The following is a 12,275-nucleotide window of genomic DNA, read 5'->3' on the forward strand; positions in this document are numbered from 1 at the left end:
TGATGTCTCAGGGAAACAGCTTTACACCCTTGGAGAATGTTAATGCTCTATTAAACTTGAATGAGCGTGTAAAGAATAAAAAAAAAAAATACAAGACCCTAGGAATCAAAGTTCATGTGGTAAAAAAAAAATGTCTAGCAGAACAATGGCTGAGACTAGCATGTCTTCCTACTTCAAACCACAAGTCCGAAATAGAAGCACTACTTCTCCATACCTGCATCAGAAACAAGACAGAGACGATGTAAATCAGTGACAAGAACGTTTCGTAATGTGTCTTAGAAAGCATCCAGCGTACCTCTCCCTAATAAAAAGTCATGATTCGAGAAACAGAGGAAACAGAAACGTGGCAACACTCAAATTGACGTGACGCGAAGACGTGCTGCCAGTAGAAATTGGGAGAAAGAAAAAAAAAAGTGTGTAAAAAAGTGAACAAAGGAAGAAACGACCAAACCAAAGTTGTGCTTTGTTGTAGCGTTTTTTTAGTGGTTGATTTAGTAGATGCACACAAGTACACTTGAACGTTGATTTCAATTTTAGTTCCAAACAAAATAATTAATTAGCAACACTTAATTAACTAATTGGTAAATCTTTTTTACTTGATTCTTGTGTTGTCAGGTCAAAGAAATAAATGTGCAAAATTTCAGTTAGATCTGAGATTGGGTGTTGGAGGAATAACGAGTACAAACTTTTTACCAGACAGACAGAAAAAAAAAGCAAAACATAAATAATAATTTTAAAAAAGCTTCTATAAAGAAAAGCTCCACAAAATCACTTTCATATCTCAATAATGCAAAGTTTATATATATCCCATTTTTTTTTTATAAACAAGGTTACAAAATCGGCCCCCGAAGTGGTCCACCCAGGCAGGCTTCAATATTTTCAGAAAGAACATCCGAATGAAATTATATCAAAGACAAATGAGAGATAAGAATGGAGAAAGAAGGTTGACAGATCTTGTGTAGTGCCCCAACGGTCCAGCAGATCGAAGGATAGGGGCAAGTGAATGCAAAGTTAGATGTGAACCTGGCCTAACTAGTTCCCCTTTAGGACCTTGTGGTCTATAGGGCAGATGATGTAAAGTTCATCTGTTTTTGTGGCCTACGGTTAACGAGGGTGTCATGTAGCCAGCACTACGACCAACCGCCTTTACTTTTCCCCAATTGATATCAGGTACCCATTAGAGCTGGGTGGACTCAGAGGCGCCCAAGGATTCCGAAGTTGAAAATCCCAGTCTTCACCAGGATTCGAACCCGGGACTCCGGTTCGGAAGCCAAGTGCTTTACCGCTCAGCTACGGAGCCTCCCCTGGCCTAACCGAAGTCTTATAATTGATGTTATTGTTTTGAAAAGGCTCAATCTCTTATGGCTTATTCGAATCCCTTTACGGGTATCCTAACTACAAAAATCTTAAGAAAATGCAGTTTACAAGATTATTATTCGTTTTAAATTAGGTCTAACTTATAATGCATACCAAATAGCTTTTTCTCTTTAAAAAACTGCTTGCATAAGTGATTTAAAAAATTAGATTTTTCGCTTTTAGAAAAAAAAAATTAGCGTTGCATCAGAACTTTGAATGGTCTAAAATATTGTGATGTCGGATTTTCACTATCTTTTCTAGTTTACGAGATCTAAGCGGGACGGACGGACAGACATTTCACACAAAACTAATAGCGTCTTTTCCCCTTTCGGGGGCCGCTAATAAAAAACAAAATTAATTAATTATCACTATTTTTAAAACTAATTGGTTAATTTATTTATTGATTCATGTATTGTCTTCGCCGATCTATTGTTGTGCAAAATTTCAACTTGACCCGAGAGGCGGGAGAAAAATTTGGAAATGGGTATAAAACAAATATTGCTTCCTGGAGCTTTGCTTCGCCTATTAAAATTATCAGCTTTGACAATCTTTACATCACACCGTTAGTAACATTCAGTGGGTTACGTTCTCTGTACGCTCCAGACAAATGTGTTAGTTCAGAAAACGATGTTCCCAAAGATTACGTAAGTATTGTTCTAGCTTACAATCCTAGTGAGTTGTCGGTATTGGGACCAAGAAGACGTACACGTGAAGTCTCAAAAGTGACGCTCCACTCAAAATCCGCATTAATAATCAATGAAAGCCTTTGCAGCGTAGGTGTGATATCCGGCGTTAGGTATCTCTCCGTTGGGTGATATCCGGCATTAGGTATCTCTCACACAAAAACAACTAACGAACATGCTCATTCTTTTATTAGCCAACATCTTCTATAATTTGTGTTTCTAGGCAATGTTAAGTGTATCCGGCGCTATATCTGTCTCCAGCCATGATTTAGTTTGACAAGAACTCGAGAAAAGATAGAGTAGCAAGCATTTGGCTTAAAGAACATGAAAAGAATCTAAATCTCTTAGGACAAGGCTCAGCAACCTGCAAGACTTGTTCAGCAACAATAATATTGTAATAACTTAAGTGAGGCAACTCAACGAGGACATATACGTTTATTTACATAGAGACACGACAAACACAAAGGGCATCTGCCTTGAGTACAGCATCTCCATATTGGCTCTCTAGACTTGGGCGGAAATCGTTTGTCTCTCATGTCAACATCCGACTTGTTTAGTCACTGATAGTGCGCACCTTCTTTCTGCACTATCTTGGATGGCGGTGCGCATGGCAAAGTCATAACAATATTGTTAAACATTAATGACAAACCGCATAAAAACTTTTTTTAAAATACGAAATAAAACAATGACACATTCATTCTGTGTGGTCACTCCATAAACAGTCTAGTCAGTCTACAAGTAAGGTAAAACATGTTTGACTTAAAATTGGTGAAGATTTTTATGAGGTACAAAAAAAGGTGTTGTAATTAACAACATGACACACACACACAGAAAACAGAGATATCTGTAAGGATTATCTTCATTACATGACACACACACACACAAAACAGAGATATCTGTAAGGATTATCTTCATTACATGACACACACACACACAAAACAGAGATATCTGTAAGGATTATCTTCATTACATGACAGGGAAAAGATCGCAGATGCTTTGTCTTTTATGCAATACAACCATCTGAGGAAAAGGGTTTGTAAAACAAAACAAAAAATAACAGTTATACGACAAAGTTTAAACCGAACAGTTGGAATCAAGAAAGTATGAAAACAAAACCACAAAGACATAGAACTACAATAGAATAATGCTTCAAATCAAAGCTTCTTCAGGAAACTCGTTCACCAATTACTGACTTAAAGAGCGTATCCCTTATTGGAGTATGGGCCGCCAACAATAGATCTCCATAGTTCCCTGTCCTGGTCCATTCTTTCCATCTTGTTCCTGGTGTAATAAACTTAAAGTACCTCTAGGTCCAGTCGCCGGTGCTTCTTGGGTGCCCTCTCTTTCTCTTGCCTGGTGGATTTCATTTCAATGCCTGCCTTGTGATGCTAGTTGGTGCATTGTGCAGTGTCGAATTCAGCTCTATCTTCTCATTCTGATTTCTTCGTCTACGGGAGTTTGGGTGGTTCTTTGCAAGAGGTCACTGTTGCTTATGGATAACGTAGGCAGCTGTTAATGAAAGTTTACGCTCTTCTGACAGTTTTAGTTGTTCTCCAGGTCTCGGCTCCATATCGGCCTTAACATTAGAGTGAAAGAGGCGATTTTTTGTTTCCAACGAAACTTCTTTTGTTCTTCAGATTTTCTTGACCTGTATGAAGGCGACCCTTGATTTGCTTTGACGTCAGCATCTGTTCCGTCTGTTTCATTTATGATGCTACTCAAGTAGGTGTTTATCTTCATTGTCTTTATTAATAACCAACCCAGATTTTTAATTAGGTTTTCATAAAAATATACCATTTTTCACTATCAATAGTAAAAACACGCCAACACACCGAACTAAAGGGATATTATGTTGTATTCGTATATTTTAAACTGAAAATCACAAATTATGCACTTCAGACTGTCGTTGCGATTTTCCAGAGTTTGAAACCTGCCTGCTGTCATCCCGTGACGTCCTGCTGGAGGTTTGGTCTAGGACGAAATAATCTTCATATCTGAAGGAACGTCCCAACCATTAACACAAACCATTCAAACCCTAACAACACAAACAATTCAAACCCTAACAACACAAACAATTCAAACCCTAACAACACAAACAATTCAAACCCTAACAACACAAACAATTCAAACCCTAACAACACAAACAATTCAAACCCTAACAACACAAACATTTCAAACCCTAACAACACAAACAATTCAAACCTTAACGACGATTGGCGCTATTTGTTTTTCACCGTTCATTTAGATAACATAATTATAATAATAGAGTGAGCGAACAAAACCTGCTTCGTTGGCTAGCCTATAGATCTACATAGGTCCTGCCTCACTCACAAGGTAATAATCTGATAATGTGTTAGTATCTTGTGTGCACACGTTTAGCAGGTAAGTTTATGTGCTCTCCTATTGGCAGCTTTGGAAATCACGAAAGAGCTTCAGAAAATAAGGATTGAAAATCTCGTGCTTAAGAGAAAAGGAAACAAAAAAACTGAAACAATATCAACAAAACTGAGTGTGTTCCATGTTAACATCTAACATACATGTCCTCTAACTAAACATACTTGTCCTCTCTATAGTGTATTAATAGTTAGAGTTTTATTTGAGTGAAACTGGGAAAAGGAGGGACGAAGAAACAGCACGGACGTTTACTACTACACATTTTCTTTGGATTCTCTTTCTAAATATAGTTATAAATGTGAACTTTTTAGGGACTCTGTGACATAAGATCTAATACCGAAAACAATAAATTTAGGGAAATAATGCAAATGCAGAATGTGCCTATTAACTATGACTTTCTGACATACATGGAATCTAGTAACGAGAAAACTAAATGAGCGACATAATGCACTGCAGAATGAGTGAGTGGAACAGTGCCAGCGTCGTGCTGAACGAACACAAGATAACACAGACATGAGTGTTAAGCACAATCTATGTGTGAACATTATCTGCCCCTGGCAATGATTATCTGCTCTTGGGTAAATAACTTTTATATAGAGCCTATATGAGTGTTTTGTATTTCTATACCATTTCAGTTCAAGTAAACAGAGCTCGGGGACAAAAATGTTTTGTTAAAAAAAAAAAATCTATAGGGAAATATCGAAATACCTGTGAACTTCTCTTTATGCTTCTTAGAGATTCTCAAACTGTACTTTTTGAGACTATTAGTGACGATTGTTTACGAAACATGTGTGATCATTGAACTTATATAGATCCACACCCAGCGAATTTAGTTACAAACAGCTTCGTTTTATCCCTAAGTAGTTATTATAGCTAATAAAACAACACTCACAATAGCTAAAATATATATTTTACATAGATATATAGATTGACACTAGATAAAGACAACGCACGGTGAATCTCATCTAACTCTCAGTCTGTTTTTAATCCGTTATTCTCTAGGACTTTTGTTAAACGTACATAAGATTCATTTCAGAGGGCTAAAAATCGCTTTTTAAAAAATCCTTCTAATGTTACAGGGTCATGATACATATCTAAAACTTCACCCTGAGGCTCCCGGTCCACATCCCTGCAGTCGGAGAATTAAAATTCAGGACAAAAACTAAAACAGGAGCCCCTATACTTCCGTACACCGTCACACCAGCTTCGTTAACAAAAGCTAAAAGCTTTTTTAACCCTTCAGTAAAAACCTAGGCTAACCCAGCTCAGTTAAAGTAGAAACGAACTTAAGACCTGGCACGGACGTCAAAAGGAGGCACAGGGTAAAATATGTGTGTGTGTATGTGTGTGTGTAGGTTCATGTACTGGGTATAGTGAGGATGAGGAGGGTGAGCACTGGATAGATTACTACCTTAATCAGATAATTGCAACCAGATTGAACCTTCTCTTTACACTAGACCAGAAATACAGCCAGAGAGAGTAGTTACTTTAAAAACAAAATGCTCCTAAGTCTCTATTGGCTTCTACTTAACGATACAAACACTTTAGTTCCAAGTTTCACCCAATTTAAAACAAAAGGTGTATACAAGAAAATTGGTAGTTCAGTTAGAATGTTCAGTTTTACGTTGACAAAGATGAAACGAAGATCATGGAAGCCACAATACAGCCGATAGGTGAGTCAATTGAGTTCACAACTCTAAAGCCTCTGCTCTATCTTAGACACGAGACAAAATACCACTTATTGATTTCCAAACAGGAAGAAATATATTGAAAGAAAAAAAAAAAGCACTTATAACACTATACTGTAATACTACTAGCTAAATCAAACATTGGGGAATACAATGTTCTAGTGTTTCTCTTGAACTGTGGTCCTCTACTCTTCTTGTTCCTACTTCAATATTTACTGGTTTTATTTTGAGTTTGAATTGTATTTTCAAGTTTACTGGATGTTCTACTAAACAAACGAAACAATTCTAATCTAACAGTCGTTGTGTTTTTTTAACATCAAAAACAAGTAGTAAACTATCTTTAATATTTTATTCAATTACGAACAACTCAAAGAAATAAAACTGAATCGTTAATGTGGGAAGAATTAGATAACTACCTTCTAGGTGAAGAGAAAGGTGCTTCCTGTTTAATCTGGCCCTGGACAGTTGAGGACGTGTGATGACCAACTGGCTGGGGACATTAATGCCCGTCCACAGTGCTTCTTGACACGTGGGTGAGCTAGCTTCGAAAGACTGGGATCTCTTTAGTTCCTCGCGCCTCCTTTTCACGCGGTCATCTTGGCTGTGACCCCTTACTGGAAAAAAGTCCATGGAGAGACTAGAGGAACAAGGCTCTGAACGCAGGCGGACAAGTTTCGGCTTAGAAAAAGAGGATACCGAGATGTCAATGCTGTGCTTCACATTCTGAGACAACTTTGGGGATGACACGCCCGGGTGGTAATCTCCGCTGATGGCTGCATTTTTGGCGTTGTCAATCTGTGTTGAGGCACAATCACATCGATATAAGGAGGCAGATGAAGTCGGCTCTGATTGAGAGGCTACCCTCTGCCGTTCGGATCTAAAGGGAGAATTCGGTGGCAAATTCTCAGATTGGGGTGTTGTTCTTTCCGTTCTAAAAGGTGAATTGGCAGGTCCGTATTCAGACTGTGGAGTTCTTTGATGCTCACTTGAACTCAATGTTCTCTGCGCTCTTCTAAGACCAGGCGAGCTTGAAACATGGTCAAAAGAAAATGCTCTTTTCTGCTCAGTGGAGTTTCCTGACAAGTTCGACTGTTCCACCCATGATGCTCTTTGTCGACTTCTGTAGGGTGAAGACATACCTACATGCTCAAGTTGTGGACTGAAGTGTTCTGGAAAACCGACAGGCGTAGTAGCCCGTTCACCCCAAGATACCCGTTCTCTGAAAGGAGATGAAGGTACAGAAGAGCGTAATGTTTGTGGAGATCTTTGCAAATCAGGAATGTCGGAACCAATACTTCCATCACTCCTCTGGGAACCGTGCTCAAGTCTGCTTGAGATCTGCTCGGAGGACGACGCCAAAGAGCTTACGTGCTGCGACCGACAGCTCGTCTGCTCGTTGGTCAGCTGACCCTGGGTCACCGACACGACCTGCTGCGACCTCTGACCCAAAGGCACGCTCCCAGATCTCGAGAGTAGTTCCGAGCTGTTCTGCTCCGACCTTGACAGCTGCTGCCCGACACTGTTGGTGATCTCGATGGTCTGCTGCACATTGTGCCTTTTGGTGACAGAGAAATGGTCAATGATAAAATTCTCCATATCATCGAATATTCCCATACTAGATATCCGTGGCGAAAGAACCGCTAACAACGCACCAGAAAAACACACACACACGAATTACCACAACCACGTCTACTTCTCAATCCTTAGCACTCAGGCCATATCGCATAAGTTACGTTTGCTCCTAAATCTACATCGACAGTACATCTCCAACGATCATGCCGCACCTTCCAAACTTCACTGTGGCCTTTGTTCACCAACACAGTAAACTCTATCTCCTTAGCATGGAAGTACAGAAGGTAAGACACAAACACCGGGACATGGTGTTGTTACTCCTTCAGGACGACCTTCTCCTTCAATCTCTCCATCTCAGGCACAAAACGAGACTCTGGTTGCAAGTTTCAATTGTTGATACAGGGGGCGAAACAGAAGAATGTTTTTTATGCAGGTACCTCCCATAACTTGTGGGGTGTCTTTTTTTTTTCCTCTCCCTCTACCAAAGGTAGAGTTGATTGTTAGACCAGGTGCTATACGCTAGGTGCGTACGCAAGTTAGTTGGTAAAAATAAACTTTTAAGATAGAAGAAAAGGACTAGAAAGAGAAAATACAAAGAAACACTTGTAGGGAACTGAAACTTATAAAAAAAAAAGGTAGCATAAGAGTTGAACGAGTACACATTCAAACATAAGTAACTCTCTAAGGCTCAAAAGTCAAAGAAAATGTTTTAACTTGTCAAATTATACATTTTTTTTCGACCCGGCAATGGTACACGAGAGAGAGAGAGAGAGAGAAAGAGATAGAGAGAATGGGAGAGAGAAAGAGCAACTACTTCCGAAGCAAGGTTAAAGTAAACAACTAACTGGTTTGAACATCACTAATGGACGGTGTCTTACGTCATTTATCCACCCGTCAGATAATACCTACACAACGACCAACTTACTTCACTTAGCAACATAAACAGTTTTATACGAATCCTTTTTTGTTTAGAATTGTAATTATGCAAAAGTTAACAACACAGAGCTTGTAATCAAAAGAACAAACAAAAAATAATAACGACTTTCATTTACTAGGAAACTTCTCATTAGCCAACAGTTGAACTGGGTTCAGTGAATCGGTACCAGAAGAAAAAAAAACAACACAACTAAAACACTTCAAGTGAAACAGCAGAGAACTGCTCAAGATGAGCACGGGGCTTTCAATGGAGGGGTGGAAAGAAGCAGAAAAAAAAGTACACCGACACCGTCCTGATTCCAGACTGCTATCAGTTAAAATGGGGAAATGAAAGAGGAGCAGACGAGTGAAGAAGGAGGAGAAGGCAGTGAGGAGAAGATTATGGCGGGAGAGGGTGAGAAGAGGCTGTGCGAGCCAATTGGCAATATCTTACACTCCAAACTGTGTAGCCTTAACTATCATGCACACAACATGGGGCGAAGTACACCAGTGTACTTTACAACTACAATTTACACTCGTTTACCCACCTTATACAACATCAGATGTGAAGTAGTTAACGTAGGCTTTTGCCTCTATTCCGACACCATCGCCATTATTTATAATGTAATGTCTACGAAGTGATTTAAACTCGAGACATACACTTCAGAAGCTAAGTGCTTTACAACTCTACCACCACGCCTCCGTTATATAGCGGGCCCGCGACGTGTGACCCAGCCCAATAAAGGTCACATACAAAGTGGACATTTCAGCCAGTAGAAAAAGAGCTCCCGGTCCACCTCTGTCCTCAGGACTAGAGAAGAAGAGCTTCCGGTCCAACTCTGTCCCACCTCTAGAGAAGAAGAGCTCCCGGTCCACCTCTGTCCCACCTCTGTCCTCAGGACTAGAGAATAAGAGCTCCCGGTCCACCTCTGTCCTCAGGACTAGAGAAGAAGAGCTTCCGGTCCACCTCTGTCCTCAGGACTAGAGAAGAAGAGCTCCCGGTCCACCTCTGTACTCAGGACTAGAGAAGAAGAGCTCCAGGTCCACCTCTGTCCCACCTCTGTCCTCAGGACTAGAGAAGAAGAGCTCGCGGTCCACCTCTGTCCTCAGGACTAGAGAAGAAGAGCTCCCGGTCCACCTCTGTCCTCAGGACTAGAGAAGAAGAGCTCCCGGTCCACCTCTGTCCTCAGGACTAGAGAAGAAGAGCTCCCGGTCCACGTCTGTCCTCAGGACTAGAGAAGAAGAGCTCCAGGTCCACCTCTGTCCTCAGGACTAGAGAAGAAGAGCTCGCGGTCCACCTCTGTCCTCAGGACTAGAGAAGAAGAGCTCCCGGTCCACCTCTGTCCTCAGGACTAGAGAAGAAGAGCTCCCGGTCCACCTCTGTCCTCAGGGCTAGAGAAGAAGAGCTACCGGTCCACGTCTGCCCTCAGGACTAGAGAAGAAGAGCTTCCGGTCCACCTCTGTACTCAGGACTAGAGAAGAAGAGTTCCAGGTCCACCTCTGTCCTCAGGACTAGAGAAGAAGAGCTCCCGGTCCACCTCTGTACTCAGGACTAGAGAAGAAGAGCTCCCGGTCCACCTCTGTCCCACCTCTGTCCTCAGGACTAGAGAAGAAGAGCTCGCGGTCCACCTCTGTCCTCAGGACTAGAGAAGAAGAGCTACCGGTCCACCTCTGTCCTCAGGACTAGAGAAGAAGAGCTACCGGTCCACCTCTGTCCTCAGGACTAGAGAAGAAGAGCTACCGGTCCACCTCTGTCCTCAGGACTAGAGAAGAAGAGCTCCCGGTCCACCTCTGTCCTCAGGACTAGAGAAGAAGAGCTACCGGTCCACCTCTGTCCTCAGGACTAGAGAAGAAGAGCTACCGGTCCACCTCTGTCCTCAGGACTAGAGAAGAAGAGCTACCGGTCCACCTCTGTCCTCAGGACTAGAGAAGAAGAGCTCCCGGTCCACCTCTGTACTCAGGACTAGAGAAGAAGAGTTCCAGGTCCACCTCTGTCCTCAGGACTAGAGAAGAAGAGCTCCCGGTCCACCTCTGTACTCAGGACTAGAGAAGAAGAGCTCCCGGTCCACCTCTGTCCCACCTCTGTCCTCAGGACTAGAGAAGAAGAGCTCGCGGTCCACCTCTGTCCTCAGGACTAGAGAAGAAGAGCTACCGGTCCACCTCTGTCCTCAGGACTAGAGAAGAAGAGCTCGCGGTCCACCTCTGTCCTCAGGACTAGAGAAGAAGAGCTACCGGTCCACCTCTGTCCTCAGGGCTAGAGAAGAAGAGCTACCGGTCCACCTCTGTCCTCAGGACTAGAGAAGAAGAGCTCCCGGTCCACCTCTGTCCTCAGGACTAGAGAAGAAGAGCTACCGGTCCACCTCTGTCCTCAGGACTAGAGAAGAAGAGCTACCGGTCCACCTCTGTCCTGTCTGTCAGATCAGGAGGTATGAGGGGAACATGAGAACGTTTGGAGTCAGCTGTACATTAACATTCATTGTGCTTGAATATTCTACACATCACGTTTGTACAATTAAATTAGTCAATATTCTACATTGCAACTGCTCTTTAAGTAAACGGACCTGCAACACGTGTATGTGTGTGAATGACTAGAATCACTACAATGAGAAAACTTCGTAACACCATTATTGAGGTTGAGTAACTCACACAAAGCGGAAACTAAAACATAGTCAGATCCGTCATAATTTTAGATCTCAATCGCATTCTGGGGGCCAAAGTGTTTCCATTTCCGCTTTAAACCGATGACTATTTCAAAAATTGTTCTCATTATTTTCTCTATAGTGATTAGTGGTTAGGTGGTTCAAATAGAACACCGTGTGCTTCCTGAAGTTTGTATCCTTGACACTTTTAAAAGATATTCAATTATCCAAAGAGAAAGAGGTTCAAAGCTTCTCCAACGAGCGACGCGAAATTTATAAAAGGCAACTACTTTCAAGACGTGCTTGTAGTTGTCCTCTAGTCTCCCTGTTGAACCATAAAGTTGGCAGTTCATCACCACGGACACAAAGAAGTACTGGTACTAGGAGGGCACATTAGGAGACACGCTTTTTGTCATGGGTTTTCTAATCGTTAATAGTTTAATTCATCATTTTAAAGTGTCACACTTGTCTCTTGGCCAGAAGGTAGCTGTGTGCAATGAATGCAACACGTCGACTTATACACCACACATAAATGAATGTTTGGAATAACAAGTCATTAGGAAAATGCCGAAAGAAAGTTTCAACAAGTAATATATAAAAAAAAAATTAAGCAATTCCAAATTTATGCTCATTAAACAAACTTAATTTGTCATTGAAAATAAATAGAAAGAAAAAAGGCCAGAATCGAACCCATGATATTCGATTTAGCATGACGCGCTAACCAGCAATACAATAAATGATATAATCTATACAAAGCATCGAAATAAACAAAACAAACAAAAAAATATATATATATTATTTAAAAAATATTTTTTGATTTTCTGGCATTTGAATCTCCGGCACCAGGAGTTTAATATTGTAGTGATGTCACAACTCAATCTAATAATGAAAGTTAATTCATTTGGCGTTTTAGGTGTTTGACTAAGTGTTGGGCTTATAGTAGGAAGTTTTAAAAAACCTTTTCCACGACAAAGATTTTGATATTAGATACAAACACATGAACATCACAGAAATACTATCAATATAGC

General features: G+C 41.0%; 1 protein-coding gene across 2 annotated transcripts in view; it reads right to left on the reverse strand.

The window, feature by feature from the left end:
* The window catches only part of LOC106071110 (protein neuralized-like), a 46,401-nt gene extending 37,380 nt beyond the window's left edge, over positions 1-9,021 (reverse strand). The window contains exons 1-2 of one of the 2 annotated variants that reach the window (XM_056027313.1): positions 8,619-9,021; positions 6,538-8,247 (exon numbers count right to left, since the gene is read on the reverse strand). In XM_056027313.1, coding sequence (XP_055883288.1) covers positions 6,538-7,735 — 1,198 coding nt within the window. In that variant the 5' untranslated portion in view covers positions 7,736-8,247; positions 8,619-9,021. Of the gene's footprint in view, positions 1-6,537; positions 8,270-8,618 lie in introns of both variants that reach the window. The other variant, XM_056027304.1, reaches the window with a different exon arrangement.
* Between the last annotated feature and the right edge of the window lie 3,254 nt (positions 9,022-12,275).

This window comes from Biomphalaria glabrata, chromosome 1 (genome assembly GCF_947242115.1).
Source record: "Biomphalaria glabrata chromosome 1, xgBioGlab47.1, whole genome shotgun sequence".
Classification (NCBI taxonomy): domain Eukaryota; kingdom Metazoa; phylum Mollusca; class Gastropoda; family Planorbidae; genus Biomphalaria; species Biomphalaria glabrata.